The sequence below is a fragment of the Xiphophorus couchianus genome, chromosome 19 (genome assembly GCF_001444195.1).
Source record: "Xiphophorus couchianus chromosome 19, X_couchianus-1.0, whole genome shotgun sequence".
NCBI classification, from domain to species: Eukaryota; Metazoa; Chordata; class Actinopteri; order Cyprinodontiformes; family Poeciliidae; genus Xiphophorus; species Xiphophorus couchianus.
The window spans coordinates 2,619,149-2,644,982 of NC_040246.1; the positions used below are offsets into that span (position 1 = coordinate 2,619,149).

Sequence of the window (25,834 nt, forward strand, 5' to 3'; positions counted from 1 at the left end):
CTGAACAAATATGACTTCAAAGAAATTGGGCATCTGTCTCTTTAAGAAGCTCCCTCTCTTTCTGAAGCTCCGCCTTCAGGAAGTCATGGCTCCTCTATTAACCCTTTAACAGCATTTATACCAGCATTTCATTGAGAAATAACTCCTCTAATGAGCTCAGCTGATTCTCAGTTCCAGCAAGGAAGCAAGTGTTTGCTAATTGCTTCTGGCTAGTCTGAAGGAGCCGAGTGGGGGAGTGGCATGGGAGGGCTGCTCTGGTAACATAGGCTTGTCCAGAATCCAGACTGCTACATTTGGCTATACGATGTTAAACTCCCTCCACGTATTTCAAAAGAGTACTTTTTTTCCCAGAGAGGTCAAAGGGCAGGTAGGATTTGCTGCCTTTGCTTCCAGAATTGGCAAAAAGGTATCTGTCAGGAGTAGAGTACCAAAGAATTTCCAAGGCATCAATTATAGCAAGTTTTCATCTAAATAAAAGCTGTCACTCTGACAGATTCAGTGAGTGTTTCCTGGTCATCGAGAACTTTAAGACAAGAAATTACGTTACAGGGATGCAAACTTAAGAAACAAAAACTCACCAAGTATTTCCCCCCTTTATTCTAATGCAGATATCAATACACTTGAAATAAGACACAATTAATCTACAAGGAATTTATCAGCAAGATATAGAAGCTTAATTTAAGTGAATAATTCCTTAATAATGATTTTTTAGAAAAACACTGGCAGATTTTTCCCCCATAACAAGGGAAAAATGTCTTAAGTTTTAAAATATTTTGCCAAAATTTGTGTTTTCGTAGATCTGTACAATTAAAGTGTACGAAACATCTAAGAATAATGTTGAAGCTAACAAAAAGCACTTTTGGCCCTAGACTGTTGAGCAGTTAGCATTGTAATATATTGATTCCTGACCAGATTAGACTATTTTTAGTTTGGACTTAAAGGTTGAATACCGCAGAAATAAAAACACGTGATAGAAAGCAGCAGAGCTTTAGTTGGTAAACAATTACATAAAATATGTAATTTTAAATGCTTGCAGATACTTTATTATTATTATGCATCTCACTCTGATGAATTGAATTTCCTTCTTGTGAGTTTGTTCATGTCTAAATCAAATAAGCTTCACCTAAAATCTGTTCAAGTTCAGAGATTTGTTGCTCTGATTGACGGCAGTGTTGCAGGCTGTCCAGCAGAGGGCGCCCACGACGCTGTTCATGTCGTGTAGGAAGCAGAGAAAAATATAAAACCAGAATACATGGGACAACAGTTCACTTTATTTCCTGTTTTTTTTTTCTTCCTGAAAGCTGATCTGATTATTTTACACATGCAAACGTCAACAGTAGTTGCCACATCTGTCCAGTTAAAGTGCCGTTCTAAACATCTTCATTAACAGCTACAAAAGTGAGATTTAATGGTATCTTTAAAGATTGGTCCTGTATTTTTATTATAATGTGTCACCTGGTTGATGCTCAAACTGATGGATTTGCTGTTTATATATCATGTTAACCCATTAGGAGGGAATGTATCACATGCTTGTTGCCACGGCTAAAACATTTTTCATGCAACTTCATTAAAAATAGATTTATGAAACAAATGTAATATTTCTGAGCTGTTAGTAAGTGAATTTATTTAAACCACGCCTATGTTTCATAAGACTCTAAATGCTGTTTTAAAAAAAAAAAATTTTTATTATCAGTGACGTGTTTTTAACAAATCGGCATTAGTTTAACCAAATTTACATGATTTATTTAGTTTGCTCCATGTTCGACATGCGAAATGTCTCATTTATGAAGCTACAGCAAGGTTCAAATTCAAAAACACTTTATTGATCCCAAAGGGAAATTTAATTCAAAATTCCTCAGCGTTAGTTTAAGTGGTCCTATTAAAATTTCAATCTGTTGTGTAGTCTTGGGATTGATTAAACTCTTAACTATATAACTATATAAACTGTATAAACTGTATTAATTTTATGCAGATGTGACAGACAGCAGTAATGTAATGAGAGCTCAGTGACTCCAGCTGGTAACTATTTAAAATGTATGTTAGTTACATGGTGAAAAAATGTTTTTTTGATGCATAATGATGTTTATCAAACTACATAATGATTTATAATTATTATCTATACTGCCTTGCAGAAATATTAAAACCATTAGATTTTTTTTTGTATGTATTTTACAGGATTTTATGCAACCGGCCGACACAAAATGGGACATTACAGTGAAATAGAAAGAAAAATAAAATATGATTTAATACAAAAAACCCAATTAGCATCCATCTTCCCCTGAGCTGACGGTTTGCAGCTCCACCTTTTCCTGTAATCGCAGCTGCAAGGCGTCTTGGGTCTGTTTCTTTACACCTACTGTAACTTTAACCCGTTTTTCTCGGAGACGGTTGGTGAGCTGTTTTTACCGTGTGTGATTGGGAATCTGTAAACATCAGTTCTCATTTAGGTCGAACTTGGACTTTGACTGGGAAATTCAAACACATAAATATTGTTGTTTTAAAGTCCAGCCCCTTTTCTCAACGCTTTTGCGCTCTGTAACATTTTTAAACCAGCCTTCCTGTCCCTGTGGAAGAAAACATTTCGGTTAGTTTCTGTCATATATTGGGGGTTTGTATGTGAAGTAAAGATCAAATTTTATTTCATCTGATCAGAGCAGCTGAGCCAGTCCAAAAAAAAAAAAGAGAAAAGATTTTTGTTAATACTGTGCATGTTTTACAAACGTTACACTTCATATTAAAGTCGCATAATGTGACAAAAAGTTTAAAGGGCGATGAATTATTTTGCATGGTATTTTAGCAAAAATGATATTTTGCAATATAATCTGTAATTTAATGAATTTGATGATAGCACCTGACAAAAATGTAACATGTATTGGTTGTTTTACAAAATTCTTTTTACTATATGATGTTTTTATGATGTAAAGCACTTTGACCTGCTATGCTGCTGAAATGTTCTGCACATATAAACTTAATAAGGTGGCAGTGAATTTGGAGAGAGATTTTGTGGCAGCTTTTAGTAATAGGAGTATAATTAGACAACAGATGTCAGAGAAAACCCGAGTCTGTTGCTGCCTCCCATGTGTTTCCTGTTTGCTCAGAACAAACGTGTTTTTGTTAAAGTAACAGATATTTCCTTCTCGGTTTGACTCAGAGCGAGAATAATTTAAGTAAAATGTCTGAGGATGATTCAAAAGAATATAAATGTGCTGCAGCAGGCTGCTGTTGTTTTACGGCTACACTGTAAAAAAAAAAAAAAAAAAAAAAACTAAATTATACGGCAAGACACCAAAACTAAAATTACTGGTAATTTTTTTCTTTCACGACATTATCGTCATTGATTTTTACGGTTAAAAATGAGTGTCTTACTGTAAAAGAAAACGTTTTAACTTACTGGGGAAAAAAAAAAGGATAAAATGGATATACAAATGTAAAACGCACAAATTACAGTTTAAAGATTAATTCATTTACGGCAACTTTGCATCAAATAGCTTGAAGTTGTTTCATAGTTTACGGATTTTTCCCGTCACAATTTTACTGTTTATCACTGTTAAACTTACAGATATATCTCTAGCACGTACTCTGAACACATAAACAGTGGATAATATATATATATAAATTACATTTAAAATAAATGAACTCATTTCAAGGTTTCACCCCAGATCACCTTAAACTGCAGCTGCTGTGACACATATAGAGACATGCTCGGTTTTGAGCTTCAGTTGAGACAGAAATGGAGCCTGCGCCAGCTGTTTGCTCCAACACACACAGCGTGTGTGTGTGTGTGTGTGTGTAGGTGGTGCAGGTGCAGTCATAGAGCCGGAGGTTGCGGTAAAGGTCGAAGGTTGCGAGGCTCGTTTCTCAGCAGGCTGCTCTGCGACCGCATCCTGTCGCTCTGCAGCAGCTCGCATCAGAACCCTGACTTCCTGTTCTCACATGCAGAACGCTCTCTCTGACAAAGCTCCAAAGGAAACCATAGCAACCATCTCACTACATGCAAAGAAAACTAGAATATTTATATGTAGCATGAAGATAATTTAAGATATTTAAGTAGTCAAAAAGCTGAAAAAATGTTTTTTTTTTTAAACAAAGAATCTCATTATGACTCTGTTAAAAAAACATAAAATTTCCGTGAGATGTTTCAACTTCATGCTAAGAAAAAAAAAAGATTTCTCTGAAAACCCACAAAATATCTGACGCCATCTTTGGAACAAGTGATGAGAAGCGAGAGAATAAAAATCATCGCAATAACAAAAAGATTTGCTTGCGTGTCTTTATTAAGAAAACACATGAAAAGATTACATGGAAAGATCTGAACAAAAACAGAGAGAGCTTTTACCTTTCAACGAGAAAACCTGCATGTTTTTAATATTCAGGATGTTTGGATCAGGTCAGAAACAAACGGCTCCACCTGCCATTTTCACACATTTTATTTACAGAAGCTAAAAATAACTAAAAATTTTTTTAAAAAGTTTCTCCTGAAGATTCGGCTGTCGGCTCTCACTGCTTCCGTTTTTTTGGTGAACTCTGCAAAACAAAACAGGAAACCCCCCCCCCCACTCATTATCACATTATCACACCAAAAACAAAGAGTCAGATCAGAATTTCAGAAGCTGCATCACAAGATGAGTTCCTACAGCGAGGGACAAAATGGCCGTCGACTTGGACATAAAAGTCTTGATCTTCTTCAGAATTTCTTTTAAAAGTAAAAAAAAAAATCACCTGATTTGAGATATCATAAAATATCTTTGAAGATCCAATTTTTCACCTATATATACCTTTGTTAAACTATACTCATACCACCAACCAGGTGGTTCCACTGTTGTCTTTACATCATTTATTTATTTTTGACCTTTTATATGAATCAAATCATACAACGGCTTTATGTCAACACACCAAAGCAGTGTTTATTTTACTCATCGGATCAATCCTCTCATCTGCAGCCAGTTATATTGGTGATAACAACCTGTTGTGCTGTTTCTGTTTCCCATAGCTGCTTCCACGTCTGTCCTGCTGCTAATCTAACCTGGTCGCACCAGTTTCAAGCTAACGCCAGGAACAGCTAATTTCAGGTAACAGCCGGGAAGTTTAGATAAAGCTGCAGACTCTGCAGGACCGACCTGAAGCCTCCAGACCAGAAAGCAGACCAAGGCGGCGTAGAGGCAGCTCTTCACGATCAGGGCGCTGTAGGAGAGTTTGGCGTTCTGGGTGATCCTTAAATATTTCTCTGTCGGGGAGATCAGGAAACGTTAGAGCTGTGGAGGCTGATGGCCGACCTGGTAGCAAGCGAAAACATACTTAAAGTGATTGATATATTTTACCTCGTGTCAGCCCTGTGTCCGTTTCATTGGCTGAAAGACAAAAAAAGAAAGAAAATGACGACACCGCTGCTAAACCTAGAGCATAAAAAGTCACTAAAGGAGGTTTGTTTTCTGAAAGTAACGTACTGTAAATGGGTGCTGTGTAGATTTTGTAGTTAGTTCCATTAAAGAATGTGACGTGACAACTGAATTCATTGCCAGGGTTGAACCAGGTCTTGGCCTGCAGCCTCAGCCTGCTGGTGATGGAGTACGTTTTTGTGGTTTTATCCTTCTTGGCGGCGGCGTCAGTCGCCACACCATCAGTGACGTTCTGACCGTTGAGCTGCCAGAACACGCTGACATGATCCGGGTAGAAACCAGACGCCAGGCACACCAGGGTCTTCCTCCTCTCCCCTTTCTCCTTCTTCTGGTCTCTGCACTCGCGGGGTGAAGGTGGAAGGATTTTCACTGTTTTTGGTTCAGTGACCTTTGCTCCATCTTCTGTTTATTGAAAAAGACGACATAAAAAGAGTTACTCAGATCTGCATGGTCAAAATCTGAAACACTATCAGAAATTATTACTGATTTTCTCTTTTATTAGTATTTTCTTCTTACCTAGAACTGTGAGTTTGGTTCCCTCTCCAAAATAAGCAGGATAAGAGTCGGAGCACAGAACTCAGTCACAGGTAGAAAACCCAACACTCTCTAGTTTATGTTTTCTACATCAGCCAGAACGCTGACAAACGCAAAATTTATCGCTCTCTGACGTTTTCAGATTTTCTTTCAGCATATTCCCTCACACGTTTGGGACTTTAAGTAAGAGGAACAAAAATAATACATGTTGTTTTTTAAACAGGCAAAAATCTTAGGATTTCATAGAGTAACAAGATTAACAGCTGTTAGTACAGATGAAAATGCTGCTATTTTTTCACTGAAATCTACTAGTTTCTACCGTTCTAAGCAAATTTTAAAACGTAATATTTGACTAATATCAATTTTTGTCCAAACTTAAACATGCTTTTTGGTGATTTTTCTTACCTAGAACTGTGAGTTTGGTTCCCTCTCCGAAATAAGCAGGATAAGAGCCGGAGCACGGAACTCAGTCACAGGTAGAAAACCCAACACTCTCTAGTTTATGTTTTCTACATGAACCAGAACGCTGATGGAAGCAAAATCTGTTTCCCTTCGATGTTTTATTTTCAAAATTTGTTTCGACGCATCCCTTCACATCTTTGGAACTTTAAATAAATCAAAAATGAAATGGATACTGTTTCATTAAATGAGAAAACCCTTCTCTCTTTCCGTCTTTTTGTACTGAAGTGAATTATTTTCTACCCATGCAGAAATACCAAAAGGAAGAATTACAATTTGATATCATTTGCACACCTACATATATATATACAGTATATACGTCTTTTGGTCATTTTTCTTACCTAAAACAGTGAGTTTAGTTCCAGCTCCAAAGTAAGCAGGATCATAGTTGTTCACACTGTTAAACGGCTGCAGGAAAAGCTTCCTCTGTCTTTAACCTCTTTTACACTCAAACATAATTTTAGACCCAAAACAAACTCTTTATAACCAAAATGTATTTTTCCTGCCAGATCAGAGTATTTTCTAAGTGCCATTAGAACTATTTGCCACCAAATTAAGTTTTTTTTGTTGTTTTTTTTAAAATCAAAATATTTGAATTTCTTCCTTAAAACAGTGAGTTTAGATCCAGCAAGTGTAGCTAGGCTATCATAACCTGCCTTTATAAATTCCTCCAAAACATATATTTTTGTCATCTGACGACTGATTTAATATAAGTTGCATTTTGGAGCAACAATTTCATTTCTAAGCATCTCTGAATGAACTTTAACGTTTTCTTACCTAAAACAGTTCATTTTGTTCCTCTGTGCTAAAAACTCATCAGCTGTGAGAATTTATAGCTTTTTACTCTCCTTTATGGAACAAATGTAGCTTTTTCCCTTGCATTAAACATCTGGTCTGAATAATGTTGGTTTTCAGCAGGCGTCTCGCGGTATGAGAGAAATGTTAACATGTTTTTAGGATTTGAGGAGTTTCACTCACCCAGAACAGTCAGTCTGGTTCCCTGACCAAAGTAAGCTTCGTACTGACACAGTGTTTACGCTCCACGGCAAAAAGCACAGAGCTGAAACTTTCCACAGCGCCGGGTCAGCAGATTCTCTTTATTCATATTATTGCCATCCAAACAGATTTCTATATTCACTTTGATTCTTAAGTTTTTAACTTTTAATTGACCTTGCTCAGGATGTTTCTTACCTAAAACGGTTAACTTTGTTCCTGCGCCGAAGAAAGCTTCGTAACCAGAGTCACAGTGCGGACTGTCGGTACCCAAAGCCGCTCAGGTTTCTGCTTCGACATCGGCTCCTTCTGCAGTTTTCTTAACCTCGAGCTTTTATTTAAAGCTACAGCGACCTCATTTTTGCCAAATTGCTACAAACCACCCAGTAAGCAGCATGTTTCTCTTTATTCCATCTCTCTTAACTTTGTTTTGTCAAATAACATAATTTGAACAACAAAAACATCAAGTTTGAAGGCATATTTTATTATGAAGACCTAAAATTATTTGAGGTTCCTTACCTAGAACGGTTAACTTAGTTCCTGCTCCGAAGTAAGCTTCATTGTAACCAGAATCACAGTGAAGCAGATCAGTGCAGGATGTTACTTTAGAAATGGATTCAACTGTTCATCTCACCGACTAATATTTAAACCTCCCTTCAGTCTGAGACATATATTTGTTGTATTACTACTTCCTGATCTTTATTTGATTTGAAAAATTGTCTTAAAAGTAAAGTTTTACTCACCCAGAACAGTCAGTTTTGTTCCCTGTCCGAAATAAGCTTCGTTGTTGACACAGAGCTTCGGCTTAATGTCAAGAAGTGCCGAACTGCACTTGAACTATAACCAACAACACTGTCTCTCTATGCTAACGTTGTAGAAAGATTTCAGCTACTTTTAATGCGTCTCTTACTCACCTAAAACTGTTAGTTTTGTCCCTTTTCCAAAGTAAGCTTCGTTGGCGTTGTCACAGTGCAGCCATACTGAACATGAACCTGTTTGCCTCTCAGATTTATCTTCATAAAGCCTACAGAGGCTCTAGTCAAAGTATTACTCATTAAAACTCTGTAATGAAGTGAAATAATTACCTAAAACTGTCAGTTTGGTTCCTTGGCCAAAGTAAGCAGGTTCTCTGTTGGTCACAGTGCTCTGAGTTCAGCTCAATATGTCAGAACTTTAAACTGGACTGATTTGACCTTCATTTTTTACTGAACTGTTCAGTTTCATCATAACGAAGAGAACTGAACATGTGAGAAGTTAAACTTACCTAAAACTGTGAGTTTGGTTCCTTGGCCAAAGTAAGCTTCAGCATTGTCACAGTGCAGTGATACTGAACACCAACCTGTTTTTCTCCCAGAATTAACTTTGCAAAGACACGTCTGTCTGTACAGAGGTCCTAATCAAAGTATTACTCATTAAAACTCTGTAATAAAGTGAAATATTTACCTAAAACTGTGAGTTTGGTTCCTTGGCCAAAGTAAGCAGGTTCAGTGTAGGTCACAGTGCTTCAACTTCAGGTTAATACGTCTGAACTTTTAAACTCTAAAGACGTTTTCTTTATTTTCCTCCAAGAGCTTTGAATTTAGTTTAACCTGATTCAGTGAACTGAACATGTGAGAATCTAACTTACCTAAAACTGTGAGTTTGGTTCCTTTTCCAAAGTAAGCTTCGTTTCCAGTGTCACACTGAATCTCTCCTGGACCAAAAAGTCTCCAAACTTTCCAGAATCTTCTCCTTCAGCCTGGCTGTAATAACCCAGATCATCAGGAAGGTAAAACCTGCAGGATGAGCTTCACAACGTTTAAAGAAGTTGTGATTCTGACCCTGAGGAACAAATGATCCAATGTCTCCATGTTTAAACTCAAACATCTGTTAATTAAAGCTGTTTCTGGTTGATTTTCTACATATTAAAGTGTTTTTTAAAGCCTGGCTGAGCCTCCACCCGGCCCACCTCCACCTGCTTCCTGCTGCTGCTCTCTGAGCTCCGCTCAGCCGTCCACATGATGGATGTCAATGGGAGGAGGTTTTTGTACGGCGGCTCTATAGGATTGTATCACCGTGGCCCCCTGTCCCCACGGTGGAAAAGCATCACACAAAAACCTGCTGCCTCCGTCTCTCCCCGCCTCCCCCCAGCCAGCCTCTCCGTATCTCAGCCTCCATCTGTGAGTCTCTGGGAGCAGCTGTGGAGGTCGGGCCGACTTGACGCTGGAGCAGCTCCAGGCTGCCTGCTGCTATTTCTGGGGCGGCTAAGAAAAGAAGACAGAGCAGAGGACAGGAAGCTGCTGGCTGCTTTTGTTTATTTGGAGGTATAAACAGGAAGTGACACGTCAGCTGGTCACGACTCTGCAGCCAATCAGTCAGCAGAGAGATAACAGGTTCACCTACATTTTTATATATATATATATATATATATATATATATATATATATATATATATATATATATATATATATATATATATACCGTATTTTTTGGACTATAAGCTGCTACTTTTTTCCTATGCCCGGTGCAGCTTTTCTGTGGATTTTTCTTTTTAGCAGGAAGTCAATCAATCAATCAATCAAATTTTATTTGTATAGCACATTTCAGCAGCAAGGCATTTCAAAGTGCTTTATATCATTACAAACACAGAATCACAATGCAATATAGAATCAATCATTAAGTCAAGTTACATCCATAAATTTGTAATTGATTACATTTCAAGTACAATCCTAAACAGGTGGGTTTTCAGTTGAGATTTAAAAGAAGTCAGTGTTTCAGCTGTTTTACAGTTTTCTGGAAGTTTGTTCCAAATTTGTGGTGCATAGATGCTGAAAGCTGCTTCTCCTCGTTTGGTTCTGGTTCTGGGGATGCAGAGCAGACCAGAACCAGAACCAGAAGACCTGAGAGTTCTGGAAGGTTGATACAACAACAGCAGATCTTTAATGTATTGTGGTGCTAAGCCGTTCAGTGATTTATAAACTAACAGTATTTTAAAGTCTATTCTTTGAGCTACAGGGAGCCAGTGGAGGGACTTTAAAACTGGTGTTATGTGCTCTATCTTCCTGGTTTTAGTGAGAACGCGAGCAGCAGCATTCTGGATCAGCTGCAGCTGTTTGATTGATTTGTTGGACAGACCTGTGAAGACGCTGTTGCAATAAGTGAAGTGAATCATTGGAAGTCAAAATTGGAAATCAAAGAAGAAACGCTGATTTTCATTTAGAACAAGCAAATGCTAGCAGCAGGCACGACGGAGAAATGTTTTCATACCAGCGTCTTATATATGTATGTTTCCAGTTTTTTCTAAAACAATTCTGTGGGTGTGGCTTATAGTGAGGTGCGCTCTATAGTCCGGAAAATATGGTATATATAAAACCTCTTTTCCTTAAAGAAATGAGGGACTGAAGAGTTGGGAGGTTGAAGTAGGTACCTGAGTATGGAGCGAAAGTGGGGCCATAAAAATTTGCTCAGAATTTTGTTTTGAAAACATTTGAGACTAAAAATTAGCCTTGAACTTTTTTTTTCAGTTTAAATTTTTGTTTCAGTTTTAAATCTTTCTTTTTTTTTTCCCGTTTCTGTTTCAAGAAAATATTTTTGAAGGAACTTTATGGTCCCAATTTAGCAAGTAAAACATTTGACAAAAAAACAACAACTGATTTTTATTGATTTTATTGATACATAACATTTCTATAACTTGATAGAGTGAGGCAGTCCAACAATGAAGAAACATTCAGACAGAAAGTTGTCGTTTTTCACAGAAACATGCTCCATGACTGACGTCAGTCATGGAGCTGACGAAATTATAATTTATCAACCAACGTTGATAAATTATAATTTCATAAGAATAACCTTCATACTGGTATTTCGTCCATAAACCATTTCAATACATTTGGAGGCATTGTAAGGGTAGAGGCTGTGTGTTTAACCAGGTGGTCACCAGCACAGGAGCACCACAGGGCTCCGTTCTCTCGCCATTCTTTTTCACTCTGTACACTTCTGACCTCCAGCACAAATCCAACTTCTGTCATTCACAGAAACACTCATATGACTCTGCAGCTGTCGGGTGAATCAGAGATGGACAAGAGGCTGAGTACAGAGAGCTGGTGGATCGCTTTGTGGGAACAATCATCTCATCTTCAATATAAACAAAGCAAAGGAGATAATTGTGTATTTCAGGAGTAATGGGGTTAGATCTATTTCCATCATGGGAGAAGAAGTGGAGCTGGTTTATTAATATAAATACCTCAGTGTTCATCTGGACAACAGACTTTACTGGAGATGCAACAGTGAAGCTGCAGATCTTCTATAAGTCTGTTGTTGATAGCGTCTTCTCTTCCATCATCATCTGTTGGGGCAGCAGCATCAGAACCAGGGAATCTGAAAAGGCTCAACAGGCCGATGAAGAAGGCTGGTTCTGTTCTGGGGACGACTGTGGAACCTCTGGAGATGACGATGCAAAGGAAGAGTCTTCATAAAACCACGAAAATTATGGAGATGCCTGACCGTCCTCTTCATGACGCTGTTGTAGAAAAACTGTGTCTTCTGTTGGAGGCTTCTTCAGATTCCCTGTAACACAGACTGCTACAGGACTGCCATCACAATCTACTATAACTCTTTGAAGAACCTTGAATTAATGAGTAACAGCAACATTTAATTCCTCTTTGGGATCAAAAAGTACTTTTGAATCGAATTGAATGAGAAGTTGTTTCAATAAGTCATTATAGTCTGGAGAAGAACCAAAACGAGTCGCTTGCCTTGACTGTAATTATACATAAAGCCAGAAGAGGGCACTGTGACATAATTTGTTGATCTTAATCCCCTATCAAACTGAGGAAAGAATCAAAGCAAATGAAAAATGAAACAAAGACGTGAGGCGTCTAAGGAGATTACTGAATGTTGGCGTTGACGCCTGCTGTCTTATCTGATCTGCTTTGTGGTGCTGCAGAAACATGACAGTGTGGATAAAGGAGCATGTTTTCTTTTCCTTTCATATTTTGAATCCACATTAATAGAAATGTTCTGCTGAGGTTTTTGTATTGCCCTCGATGCTTTTTGAAGCTCTGTGCCTTACTGGAAGCACAGTAATACACAGCCGAGTCTCCAGGCTCGGCCTTGTTGATCTGCAGCGTGGTGGTCAGCGTCGACGGACGGGACATGGAGTATTTGGTGTCCTGGAACGGAGCTTCAATAGTTGAAATATCTTTACCAAGAGAATATGCCACTAATTCCATGCTGCTGCTGCTGCTTATTTGTCTGTACCAGTACATGTTCAGGTATTGTTCGTCGTCTTGTTCACATTTTAAGTTCACAGCCTGTTGCCCAACTTCAGGCAATAAAGACGGAGGTTGATCAATTCTAAGACCAATGGAAACGCCTGCAAAATAAAAACAAGATGATTACTTTGAAGAATCACAGACTATTTTAGCTGTTACACATTCTTACCTGCACAGATTATTACTGTGAAGAAGACCAAATTCTTTGGTGCATTCATTATAGAGATACAAAATTAGATCCGACCGCTTCAGCTATAACCTCTGCTGCTCACATGTCCTCTGACTCTTCTCATTCCTTCCCAGAGAGCCTTTATTGATCTCTTTTGCACAACTGGAGACGCCTAGTGGCCAACAAGCTGCAACTGCAGCTAAAGCTTTTCACCACAACCTCTGGGATATTGGTTCAGAGAAGACTTTCGTTACACTAAAATCAACCTGCTTTCTTTATTAATTGGGAGTGTGAAGTTGTCAGAAATATCATGAGAATCTGGATTCACAACATGAGATAGTTGTTACATTTCCAGAACAGAAGTTTGTTCTGCATTAATGTTCTGCCTTCTGCAGCTACTAGATAAGTTGAGAATATACCTTGATCTTGCAGCCCAGTCCAAAATGTTCAGAGCTGGGATTTAATCGGAAACCACTGACATCCTAGAAAATTAACAGACATGCAAAACATGAATTTACTAATGACTGTCCCGATCCGTTATCGGAAATTGGTCCGATATCAGCCAAACAACGAGTATTTAATTATTTCAGGCTGCATTAAAATCTCAGTTAGAAGCACTTCATCGTTTTCATACCTACTATTAACTATTGTTCTCTGAGTAATTTCACTTGATCAAAGCATTCCTGACTACAAAATCACTGATAAAAGTATGTATGACTCTGACTCATGGTCAGATGCTGATATCGTATCGGGTCAATATCGGTATTGGCTGACACTCAAAGCTGCAGTATTGATATTGTATCGGAAGTGGAAAAGTTGTCAGGACAGACCTAGTTACTTAAATTACACAATAATCTGAGAACAGTTTTGTGTATTTAGTCAGGTCATTGTTGTCTGATGTTCTTTGATGACCTGAAACATGTAAGTGTGACAAAACTTAAAATCAGATGATAAAAGTGAAATGTAAGGTTATCCGTATGACAGGTGAAGGTTAGCTGATACTGCCTCATGTAACACTTCTCCTTAAAAATGGCTGCAAATATACAACAAACTTTAAGTTAGTTTACATGACTTTACAACATGGTTAGGAACAGATATCCTTTATCACGTCCTGATACATGAAACCAAACGAGTGGAGCCACAGCTCCTTCCTGCCTCTGTCGCAGCCAGCCTCGTATTTGTACGAGTGTTTGGTCCGCGTGCGTCACTGTGCCTGGCAGCGCAGTAGTAGATGCTGCTGTCGTTCACTTTCAGCTCTGGAATACTGAGAGAAAACTTGTTTTTCTCAGCTTCGAGAGACGAACGGTAGCGCCCAGCCGTTGTTTCATATTCTGCGAGAAGAAGCTGGATTTCAGCCCCTTGGCGGTTCTGTCGGTACCAGAGCATGGTGTAGCTGCTCATGGAGAACCCGGCGCCCACACTGCACTCCAACGTCGCATCAGCATCCGAGGAAGCGATCTGATCTGCAGACTGGAGCACCGTAACAGAGAAACCTGCAGCATACGGAGAGGAGAGTTTCAACGGGCTCCACGCTCAGATAAATAAATGGATTTCAATTTAGGGATGAATTCTACAATGAAATCCAAATCTGCACTCACCGGATGATACCAACAGGGACAGAAAAATAACCGTGAGAAGCATGTTATCGATGAGCGGTCCTCATCTGAGTGAAACAGCTGCAGAGATCGACTGAACAAGAAGTCATATGACCACATGACAGGAAGTAAAATCTGCCGCTGTCAAAATACCAGCTCAGAATTTAAACAAATACTTTATCTTAACCAGCATGAGCTGAAACATTTATTTATTGCATTTATGCAAGTTTTTTTCTTCTACAAACTTGGTATCTTCCAAGGTACAAGCAGAATGAAAATGAAGTTTTAGTAAGCAGCATGCCACCGATGAAGTCGACTGTTTGATTTTAACCAGTAATATTGTTGGTAATTTTATTTTGGTACAATTTAATCAACTTTTCTGAGTAGAAATGTGCCGATTTAACAGCTAAAATTCAAACAAATCTTATACAGATGCATTTTGAAGTGTGCGTCCACAAAGATGAAGATGATACTAAAAGATGTTGTTGATTTATGAACCCAGACAATTTATTTACCCAGATCCAAATAATTTCAAATTTAATACAAAAAAAATGACAAAAACATTCATTCAAAAATACCTCAGAATCCCAATCTGATCTCTTTTGTAGATTTTACCTGGCAGCAGTTTACTTGTTATTGAAGTTTAAAAGAATAAGCTATATTTATATATATATATATATATATATATATATATATATATATATAAATATATATATAACCGGAGTAGTTCAGCCTGCATCCCTTTAATCCACTAGATACCTAGAAATTATTTTCATTTGTTTTTGTTTTGAATTTCATTGATTGCAGTTTGAAGTGTTGAGTCACTGTAACAAGTATTATTATTATTATTATTATTATTGTGTGTGTGTCTGTGTTTTACATCGTGGAAGTTACTAACTACTAAAAGAGTTTATTCACAGCTTAAATCGAAGAAAAACATACATTAAATTACAGAGTTTTAGTGAGCAAAGATGCTAAATCAGTCGTACATCAATGATAAAATGCATTTCAACCATTGTGTTTGTAGAAGAAACCGAGTTTTACCGTTTACAAGAGAGTTCTGGGTTTTATGACGACGGACGTTATACAACAGTAGCAGCATATGTGGTACAATTATTAATTATGTCATCGTAGTATTTGTGTTGAAATGTGAAATATTGCAGAATGGTGGAGGACATCTTCTTGGTTTTATGTGCTTTAAGGAAGAGTTTTAAGCTCAAACCAAGTCAAAAGCCGGTTGTGGGAGGCTGAGTGTCCTGTAGGAAGAACATGGTGAATAACGACGAACAAATGAAGCCTTCTGTTTACAGGTTTTAGGGCATTATTAGTACTCATGGCCTGAGGTTTTTGTTGTTGTTTTTCCCTTCAGCTTTCATTTGCTGTCACATGCCTCTGGTTTCCTGCTGGGCTGCGGTTGCCAGCTGGATTACTCTGAAGGTTTTTGTATGGCAGAGTCACTCTCTTTTAATACTGTGAACATACGGGTGGCCCCAAAATATTCTCCGCTGTCTTCAGGGTGTCTCGGGTTCAGGAAGAGAAGATAAGCCGTCTTCTCTCCATCTCCGCCCACCTGAAAGTGCCGTTCAAATTCTGACTCCATATTAACGGTTTTATAATAGACGTAGCCGATCAGCTTCAGGGAGGTGTCTCCCGGTGAGCGCTGATACCAGAGGATTGTGTCGTAGCTCGGGATTGCATGAGTGAAGGTCAGGTTGACTTTGTTGTTCGGTCGGACCAGAACGTCCGGCGGAAACTGAGACACTTGCTTTTCTTTGCTGAGGTAGACTCCTGAGAAAAGATTGAAGGTTTAGATTTTTAGGAGTAAATTGAATCAACAGCACTTGCAAATCTACATATCTCCCTTACTGGGTTAAAACTGTAAAACACTGCTGCTTTGATTAATAAACAAACAATACCTTCAATCCAGAAGGCGATGGTGATGAAGACAAGAGATGGCTTCATGTTGAATGCCAGACACCAACTGTGTCTTTACCTTGAAGGAGAGACAGGAAGTGATGAGCTTTTGGGGGGGTTGTGTGGACTGAGCTCCAAAATAAACTCTTGTCGTTGTTGAGTCGGATCTGGTTCTTGAGAGGGAGTCTCTCTTGTGACAAAACCACTGACTCCTCCTTCTAGTCGATCAGAAACTGGTCTTCTGATGTCATGTTTTCAACCCCATTCATTGTGTTCGGAACTCCAGCAAAGTAGGTACACCGTACCAGTCTCTGGTCCTAACCCTACTCTAACCTCGTATAAAATCCTGGTAACCAAGTAGAATCAAGCTGAGCAGGTACAAGTGGAAAAGGGGCATGAATGGTCATCAGGGAACCACAAGCACAACAAGAGTTTGTTTATAGGAACATTTTTGAATGCTAAAATCAATGGAAAAAATGAATTTGCTAACCACACCATGACTAAGGCCATTTTTTTAAAGGCCTTGATCCTTGACAGGGCCACCACAGGTTCGATTCCCGGCCTAGTGACCCTTTGCTGCACGTCTTCCCCCCCTCTCTCATTACCCACTTTCCTGTCAATTAACTATCAAATAAAGGCCACTAGAGCCAATAAAACTTAAAAAAATAAAAGTAAACAAAATCGAAGCATATAAATAAATAAGCTTTGAATGTTGAATGTTGTATAAATAAACGGCCTTATTTAGTTTATATTATTTCTAGACGTGTTTGAGAAAAATTAGCATTTGTTGACACTAAAAACTGCTTTTGACATTTGTTTCAAATTCTTATTAAATTTAAAGCCTCTCATTTGCAAAAAATATTGAAAAAAACAAAATGCAGTGACGTTGTTGTGTATAAGTGTTTGTATGTATTTGTGTGTGTAGCGGGTAACAGTAGGTTTTCAGTCGGTGGTAAAAATGTTCAATTCCAACAAAGTGACTCAGATATTCAGTCTTTGTGTTGAATCTTCCATCTGTCCAACCACAGAAGCAGGTGCTTGAAAGACGTTTAATCACTTTTCTATGAAAACCACTGATGATAAAACACAGCACAGTTATTGTTGAGGTGCAGAGAGGATTTCTGTCAATGTGCTTCTCTCGCAGCGCAGTAGTAGATGGCGGTGTGATTCTGTTTCACGGTTTGGATCGTCAGGGATCCGTTCTTCGCCGTATCCCCTCCCAGATCTCCAGAGATCCCAAAGTCCTCTTTATATCCGTCTTCCATAGACGGATCTTTGAAGTACAAATATCCGATGAGCTTCATGGCTGTGTCTGCGGGTCTCCGTTGGTACCAGAGAATCTGTCTGTAGTTGGTTCTTTCATGGGTGCAGAAAATGTGAACTTTATCACCAGTTGTTTTGATGAGATCAGAGTGGGACTGATGGACCTCAAGCCCCAAACTGAGACCTGGGTATAAGAGAGGATTTGGAGAGATATAACAACTGATTTCACATCCTAAGGAAACAATCATTTAAGATGATGCTGTTCTGAAGCAAAATTACCTGCAAGACACAACAAGACAAAGATGCAGATCATGTTTCCTCCTCAGCGTAAATGAACTGCTTAGAAATGTCCTACAGCATACGTTTCGACTGTCGGGTGCGCAACCGAAAGATTTGCTGCGGTTCGACAAAGATAATCATCCTCAAGAGGAAACGGAAGTGATGTTGAAACACCACCCCTTAAAGTCAAAAGATTAAAAGTTCAGCCTGTGAGCAGACTTTTGTTTAAACTCTAATTTCAGATGCCAATGTTATCGGTTTTGGTGATTGGCTTCAAGAGACAGTGATCAGCGATCACCGATCATACACTTTTTGACAGAAATCGGACGATTATGATCGGTGGCCAATCGACACACCTCTATATATAGTATATAGGAAAGCCTCAATCCTGAGGCTTTACTAAAGCCTCAGGATTGAGGCTTAGAAAAGTCATCAATCTTTACTCTATTCCCATCATGGCTTTTCTAAAGCCATGATGGGACTATTCTATTGTTTTTATTCTCTCTGAACAGGAAATCTAAATCCTCTGCTTTCACGCATTTTTATGAGTTATTACAACCACAAACAGGTGTCAGTTTTCTACATTAACCACTGATGATAAAACACAGCACAGTTATTGTTGAGGTGCAGAGAGGATTTCTGTCAATGTGCTTCTCTTGCAGCGCAGTAGTAGATGGCGGTGTGATTCTGTTTCACGGTTTGGATCGTCAGGGATCCGTTCTTCGCCGTATCCCCTCCCAGATCTCCAGAGATCCCAAAGTCCTTTTCATCTTTGTCTTCCATAGATGGCTTGTCGTAGTGCAAATATCCGATGAGCTTCATGGCCGTGTCTCCAGGTGACCGTCGGTACCAGAGCATCACCCTGTAGTCGGTTTTTTTGTGGGTGCAGAAAATGTGAACTTTGTCACCAGTTCTTTTGAAGAGGTCAGAGTGGGACTGATGGACCTCAAGCCCCAAACTGACACCTGAGAATGGGAGAGAAGATGTTGATTATTCTTGTTGGGGAAACAAATCCTTAATCCCTGCTGGTCTGGGGTAAAAAATTACCTGCAAGGAAAGACAAGATAAAGATCTGGTTCATTTTTCTTGCTCAAATGAACCTTTGTTTGGATAGTTCCTACAGCACACTGAACATCTGCTGAGTGTGCAGCTGATGAAGGTTTCTGGAGTTCCAGAGGTGATGATGAATGACGTTCTTATAGTGATGGGGAGTCAGCCTACAGCTCAACAGGAAGCGGAAGTGATGAGTCCCGCATCACCAAGTCAAAGGAGTCGATCAAAGTTCAGCTGGGAAGAGAATGTATAAATTCAAAGCATAATGCTGATAGTTCTTGAACAAAGTAAATGGAAACATTTTTGTTTTGTAAGACACTTTTTCCAATGATAAAACTGGAAATGTTTACATGATAATATTTGTAAAGCAGCTAGAAACACAAGGTTAATGCCTAGAAGTAAGGTGCTGTTTGTTGCCATGTTGATTTATGCTAACAGTGGAAAAATGTAAAGTCATGAGTCTAAGAACAGAAAAAAACATCCATCGTTTCTTCACCTTCTGATAAACTTTAACGGTAATCATCTTCATGTAAAAATAGGATAAAAATATTCTGAGTTGCAAATTTCTTCTCCAAAAATTAGCAGTGAATAGAAATTAAATTGAACTCAAATTTACAGTGGTAGAGCATCTGTGGGATAAATCAGAGTGGAAGCAGCAGGCTTTCTGTTCCAACATTAGAGACTGATCATAAACATTCCCCAAACCTTTCCTGAATAGTTAAGGCTGTTTAAAACTGAAAATGGTGGTTCAATTCCATCTGAAACTCTTTCTGTTGAGAGTTTGTATGTTTGTAAAAGCAAGTGCCTCAATGCTTCTTGTGGTATAGTTTAGGCTGCTCATTTATTGAGCCTCACTGCCACCTGCTGGAGAGTCACAACAGTGCAGATGTGGGTTTCTGATTTACTCTGTTTTATTGGCAGTCGGTTTTTGTTCAGCTGTTGTGTTTCCTCACATCACTGTGTTTGCTGACGGCACAGAAATACACGCCGCTGTCATCAGGCTGCAGGTCCTTCACAGTCAGAGCTCCGGTCTCCGCTGCGTCTTTGACTGCTGAGTATTTGCTCTGCGGGTTCTCTCCGTAGTCTGTCTTCCCACCGAACATCGTGTACACAACGAGGGTCATGGTCTCCCCCGGTCGCTGTCGGTACCAGTACATCTGGTTGTAAGTGATATCTTTTTTGTGGCTGCATTTCATTTCTGCGGACTTGGACTCAAAACTCCAGCTGATTGTTGGTTCCTGGGTGACGTCCTGGCAGTGAACTGTGAGGAGACAGAAGGACATTCAGGAACTGTTTGAATCAACAAACGTAAAAGTCCAATCTGATGCTTCGGAGTAATACCTTGCTTCTTTGAAAAAAAGAGTAGAAATATGATAATAACTTGAGGTATCATTTTTGAATTGCATCTGTTAGCTTCCATTGATGTGGTCTAAAAATGTTGCACTGAATTTCTGAGGGAGGTTAAATACTGTGTTGCTTCAAGAAGATCCTCCCCTTTTAGAGAGAGAGAGACATTTCATTAGAATGAGTTGTGTGAGCCATAATAATAATAGAAACAAAGGGGAGGTTTTAGTACTGAGGAGCAGTAAGTTGGAGCACTGTGGTAGCGAGCGGCACAGAAGTAAACCCCGCTGCTGTTTGGGTTGAGAACTTCGAGCGTTAATGTGCAGTTCAGGTCTTTCTCCGCGTTCCCACCCAGCTTCACACCCAGCCCAGCTTCGGGATTATCCATGTTTTTGTACATGTGCCCCAGGAACTGGAGCTGGGTCGACTGTTTGTACCAGAGGACCCGGTCGTAGCTCGGAATAGCGTGTGAGCATCGTATGGTGGCGGATTCCCCCGGCTTTCTAAGGATGTGATCAGGAACCTGGAAGACCTGATCACTGAGAGATGAACCTGGGAAAGGAGAACAAAACCAGACAGATAGACGGAAACCTTACGCTGAAAGGTCTTTACATGTTATATCACAGTATCTAAAATATCTGTAGCAAAATTTAGAAACTATTCTACCTGAAAGGAGAAAAAAATCGAAGCCGATATAAAAGAAAAGAATCATTGTATTGTAATTGGTCAAGTCGATACAGTATCAATAATTCCAACGTCAATCTAAAAGCATCCAAGCCCAGAGGAGGCAAGTCGTCTACTGTTCTTCTTAACACTGAAACTGCAGTATTGCCTTAAAATAGAGTATGCTGCCACCTAATGGTAGGATGTGAAACGACAGAGATTACACCTACATTAGGTCTGTAAAATTCCAAATTAAAGGTATATATCTGCAAAACAAACTTTTCTCACAAAATTATTTATGTCCAGTGAACTTTTACACATTTCTTTCAAATTACAGCTGCAAAAATCCAATGTTTTAAATTAGGATTTTATATAATAAAGCAACACAAAGTAGTGCAAATACTTCACTCATAAAACAGACTGGACTCCCATGTTCTGTTTGGTAACTTTATTTATTGACTCCAGGCTGCTAATAACATTTCTGGATTCTCCACCCATTGTGAGCGACTTCACTGAATGAAGAACAAACTTGATTTAACCAAAAGTTCATCAGACACAGACACACACCGATGGTTTCTGATGGTTTAATATTCAAATAAGTTGATATGGTAAAATGTTTCTTTTACCTGATTATTTTGTATGGTGAATTATTTACATTTTGATCCTTAAAACACCAAAACTTTCCCATAACTTTATATTTGAGGATGCAATTTTCAAATATCAAATCAAATGCTTTGATCTGTTACTCAGTGCTTGAGTCGCCGTTTTACCAAACACTTTTTTCTTTAAACTCTTACTTGAATTTCTTGCAACTTTTCACTTTTACTTCAGTAAAATTATGTTGAAGTATTGCTACTCTTACTTGAGTACAATTGTTTTTGCTCCTCTACACACCGCTGACCTTTATTAGCTTTAAAGATTTGGAGACTGAAATCTTTTCCTGATCAACTTTGCAAAATACCTTGAACTCAGTCAGACTTTATAGAGTGGAGTTGCAGAAAGCCTTTAAGTCTTTCAAAACCGGATTTAGATCTAAACTATTATCTATCCTAGTGATAGTTGCTTTAACACCTTCTACCTGTCTGCTTTAGAAATGCAGGACAGTGTTAGCTGGAGGTACCGAAGCAGCTGGAACAATCAGTAAGCTGCTGGCCTCAGATGAAAGAAATCTGCTGTTTGGAGGTTTTTGTACTGAGAAGCAGAGACATGCAGCACTGTGCCGACTAGCAGCACAGAAGTAAACGCCGCTGCTGCTCGTGTTGACTCCCTCTATTATTAAATAGCAGGTTTCCCCTTTAGTTGCTCCTCCATTTATCTTCACATTCACTCCTGTCTCTGGATAGCCGTCGTTGACGTTCATGTACCCCAGGAGCTGCATCTGGTGGTCCGTCGACTGTTTGTACCAGAAGATCCGGGTGTAGTCCTGAATTTCATGCCTGCAGCTGATTTGGGGTTTATCTCCGGTTTTGCAGAACGTTTCAGAAGGAGTCTGGTGGACTTGGTCACTGAGAGAAGAACCTGTTGATTTCATTTATTTTTCCATTGATAAAACTGTAAATGTACACGTTAAATCAGAATGATTGTAAGCAGAAATACAATTACCTGAAACAAGCATAACATGACAGATGATACAGAAGATGACGATCATGATTGTTTACTTTTCTATGTTGGTTTAATCCTAACAGCTCAAACCATCTGGATCACAACAAACCTAGAAGTCTTGTTCCAGTCTGAGACGGAGTGAGAGGAGTTACTGTGGCTCCTCCTCTGTCAAATAAGGAAACCAATCATCCATCAACAAGTCAAGTCAAGGTTATATGGATTTCACATTTTAGCAAAAAGGCAGTTCAAGTCTTTTACATCATAAAAACGGCATGCAGTCACCAGTTTTGAAACGAGCAATAAATGTTACATTTAGTCGAATGTTATCATCAAAATCAAGAAAATATTTATTGACCAATGTTCCATTTATTGTGACTCAAAAGCAACTATAAGCAGGCGTGTTAAAGCCTTGATTTAAAGGAACTCTGTTTTTTTTTCTTTTTCTGTTTTGCCGTTTTCTGGAAGTTTGTTCCAGATTTGTGGTGCATAGAAGCTGAATGCTGCTTTGTGTGGTTCTGACTGGTTCTGGTTGGGATGCAGAGCAGAACTGGAACCAGAAAACCTGAGAAGTCTGGAAGGTTGACACGATCACAACAGGCCTTTAATGCATTTTGGTGCTAAGCTAAAATATTTAGCTTAGTCAGTAATTTAGAAACTAACAGAAGCATTTTATTTATTAGTAGGGAATTTATTTCTGAGATACAGGAAGATCACTTCACAACTGTTCAGTTTGTCTCACTATTTCTAGAACAGACAAATCTGTAGGACTAAATAACTAAATATATGTAGTTCTAATTGAACTGCCTCAAACAGTACATAATATATTTACTTAGTTTCTTTGAAAAACATCTTTAAACCACTTTCATCTGCATACAAGAGAACCTCCAGGGAAATAATTTGTCATTGTGAGATGAAACACCAAATTACAGTTATTCTGGGTTTGTGTGGCTTTGAGTCTGGAGGCGCACATGCAAACCTGCTTGAGAGGTTTTTGTACTGACAAATCGGTGGATTGTGTTACTGTGGCGACTGGCAGCGCAGAAGTAAACCCCGCTGCTGTTAGAGTCGAGCCTCTCTACTGTCAACGTGCACTGCTGATCTTTATCTGCGCTCCCGGTCGTCTTGACGTCCAGCCCTTTCTCTGGGTAGTGGTCATTGTAGTAGACGTAGCCCAGGAGGAGCAGTCCACTGGCTTGTTGCTTGTACCAGAGGATCTGGTTGTAGTTTTGAACATTGTGTGAACAGTTGATGTTGGCCGTCCCGCCTGATCTACTGAAGCTGTTGGCAGGAGTCTGAAACACCTGCTCACTCCGAGAAGAACCTGGAAAAGTCGAAAAAGAAGAAAAATGACGCTGTAATACCTGGTTGGAATCAATTGGTTGTACAGACGTGTAGATGTTAAAATCTTAAAATCACCTGGGAGCAGAATCCAGTTGAAATAAACGCTCAGGACGACAGTGATCAACATTCCTTTATTGTTTTACGGTTACTCTGTTTGAACACTGCCGAGTTTGGATTGAATGCCTGTTTTTATCAAACCATCTTCATGAAGGAGGAGCTTCAGTTTCTCCTGAGCGCTGAGGCAGTCTGTGACGACACACCGCCGCCTCATGAAAGGAAGCAGCGCAGCTGCACAAAGATAAGGCAATAAAAAGATTAAACTCGAGGTTTTTGTGCTGGGGAGCGTTAACATGAAGCACTGTGGTATCTAGCGGCGCAGAAATAAACGGCGCTGCTGCTCACGCTCAGATCCTCCAGAGTGCAGAGCTCGCCTTTGTTTGAGCTGCCATTGATTTTCACGTTGACTCCCGGCTCTGGAGTTCCAAACATTACGTTCATGTATCCCAGGAACTGCATCTGGTTGCCGTTTGAGTGTTTGTACCAGAGGATCCGATCGTAGCCGTCAATACTGTGTGAACAGTTGATAACGGCGGCCTGGCCTGGTCTGTGGAACATCTCGGCCGGAGTCTGATGGACCCGATCGCTGAGAGAAGCTCCTGTTGAAACGGGTCAAACATGGAATATTACTGATAAATCATGTAAACAATTTCCTTTAAAGAAACCATTTCAACAAAGTAGCTCAGCGTGGTCTTTAGCTAAAGATTTGCCATGCATAAAAACGCCTTTTGATATGAACAAAGTCGACAATCTTACCTAAAGCTGGAACAACATTGACCATTAAGCAGAAGATGATGATCATTGTCTTTTCTTAAACTTAGAATAATTGTAATTTGGTGTTTTATCTCACACTGATGATTGATTTCATTGGGGATTTTCTTATATGCAGATGATGTTGTGTTTCTACACCCATCATATGCTGGTGTGTTCAGTATGAGAATCTGTAGAATCTCCCACAGGAAGAAAACAGTGACGTGTTCAAAGTACATCCTTCTCTTCCAACACTCTCTCTCTCTCTCTCTTCCTCTCTCTCTCTTTCTATGTTTAACTATTCTTCATATAGCAGACTACCAACAAAGAGAGGACGTTTGTGGAAGGTGATATTTACTTTTTAAATTTTTTTTATTTTATTCCAGTTCTATTTCAGTAAGATTTAGACCATATCCTTAAGTTAAGGATATGGTTAGGAATATATTATGCCAAATGTTTGGGTTAGACATGAATGCAGTTACTAATATGAGTGGAAATCAATAAAAAGTCCCCTGTTAGTTGGAAGTACAGGGGTGAAAATGTGATCATGTGTGTGGCTTTATTTTCGATATAGTTTAAGGACCATTTTCTAACAAATACTATATTGTGGGGACTGACTTATCATTATGGGGCCCAAATCCTGGGGCCCATAAGAAGAAATGCTCTGTTTGGGTTAGAGTTATAATATAGGGTTAGAATTTTTAATGCTACTTTCATACATATTTTACAGTAAACACATCAGTCTCTGTTGGAGTTTTAAAATGATACTTTTACGAGAAGATTTTTCAAATTTGCTGCAACACAGACTGCTACAGGAGATCTGTCCTACCAACCCACATCTACAATAACTCTTTAAAGAATCTTGAACGCCTTGTGTTACCTTTATTTTATTTCCCTTTGGAGGCAAAATATTGTTGAATTTGAAATTGAACTGAGCTGTTAAAAAATGTATTAAAATATATAAATCTCTTCTGTTTTTCTATCAGCGTGAATTTACTTACAAAACTGATCCTGATACTCATGATTCCACATTAACTTTAGTTTGCTTGGTCAGACTTTATCTTTGCCGTTCCTAATAACACTCTTTGATTAAACTCTTCATCAAAATTGAAAACATTTGAATAAACTTAAGTATAAAAAGAATCGCGCCGCGTTCTCGCAGGATGAGGTGAG

The 25,834-nt window shown here is 39.0% G+C and overlaps 1 protein-coding gene, 2 long non-coding RNA genes and 4 gene segments (V, D, J or C); all 7 read right to left on the minus strand.

Annotated features, from left to right (window-relative positions):
* Window positions 1–4,254: 4,254 nt before the first annotated feature.
* On the minus strand, window positions 4,255–14,472 carry LOC114134416 (uncharacterized). Its single transcript, XM_028001043.1, has 8 exons — window positions 14,399–14,472; window positions 13,909–14,293; window positions 12,430–12,713; window positions 5,913–5,972; window positions 5,445–5,798; window positions 5,319–5,348; window positions 5,118–5,224; window positions 4,255–4,524 (listed from the first exon to the last, which is right to left on the minus strand). The coding sequence occupies exons 1-8, from the start codon at window positions 14,439–14,441 to the stop codon at window positions 4,498–4,500; spliced, it is 1,290 nt and encodes a 429-aa protein (XP_027856844.1). The 5' UTR covers window positions 14,442–14,472; the 3' UTR covers window positions 4,255–4,497.
* Window positions 10,992–13,908, minus strand: LOC114134643 (uncharacterized). 2 transcript variants are annotated; one of them, XR_003593429.1, is made up of 3 exons: window positions 12,801–13,908; window positions 11,602–12,732; window positions 10,992–11,492 (listed from the first exon to the last, which is right to left on the minus strand). It is a non-coding gene; the product is annotated as an uncharacterized LOC114134643 (long non-coding RNA). The 2 variants fall into 2 exon arrangements; XR_003593428.1 differs by having other exon boundaries at window positions 11,602–13,908.
* Window positions 14,473–17,306: 2,834 nt separating the features above from the next.
* LOC114134632 (immunoglobulin kappa variable 1-5-like) lies at window positions 17,307–17,953 on the minus strand. The segment is given in 2 exon segments: window positions 17,307–17,756; window positions 17,852–17,953. Coding segments are annotated over 2 exon segments (357 nt in total).
* A 501-nt stretch (window positions 17,954–18,454) lies between these two features.
* LOC114134633 (immunoglobulin kappa variable 1D-13-like) lies at window positions 18,455–19,009 on the minus strand. The segment is given in 2 exon segments: window positions 18,455–18,816; window positions 18,899–19,009. Coding segments are annotated over 2 exon segments (357 nt in total).
* An 800-nt stretch (window positions 19,010–19,809) lies between these two features.
* On the minus strand, window positions 19,810–20,323 carry LOC114134627 (T cell receptor beta variable 6-1-like). The segment is given in 2 exon segments: window positions 19,810–20,165; window positions 20,246–20,323. Coding segments are annotated over 2 exon segments (381 nt in total).
* Window positions 20,324–20,423: 100 nt separating this feature from the next.
* LOC114134423 (T cell receptor beta variable 13-like) lies at window positions 20,424–21,122 on the minus strand. The segment is given in 2 exon segments: window positions 20,424–20,800; window positions 20,915–21,122. Coding segments are annotated over 2 exon segments (423 nt in total).
* Window positions 21,123–21,801: 679 nt separating this feature from the next.
* LOC114134644 (uncharacterized) lies at window positions 21,802–25,721 on the minus strand. Its single transcript, XR_003593430.1, has 4 exons — window positions 24,668–25,721; window positions 23,930–24,510; window positions 22,514–23,834; window positions 21,802–22,429 (listed from the first exon to the last, which is right to left on the minus strand). It is a non-coding gene; the product is annotated as an uncharacterized LOC114134644 (long non-coding RNA).
* Window positions 25,722–25,834: the final 113 nt, after the last annotated feature.

Coding starts and splice junctions, on each gene's coding strand:
- LOC114134416 (XM_028001043.1), bottom strand. CDS start 14,441: ATGCTTCTCACGGTTATTTTTCTGTCCCTGTTGGTATCATCCG. Junction 5,799..5,912: donor AACCAAACTCACAGTTCTAG/GTAAGAAGAAAA, acceptor TTCAATAAACAG/AAGATGGAGCAAAGGTCACT. Junction 5,225..5,318: donor GGACACAGGGCTGACACGAG/GTAAAATATATC, acceptor TCTCCCCGACAG/AGAAATATTTAAGGATCACC.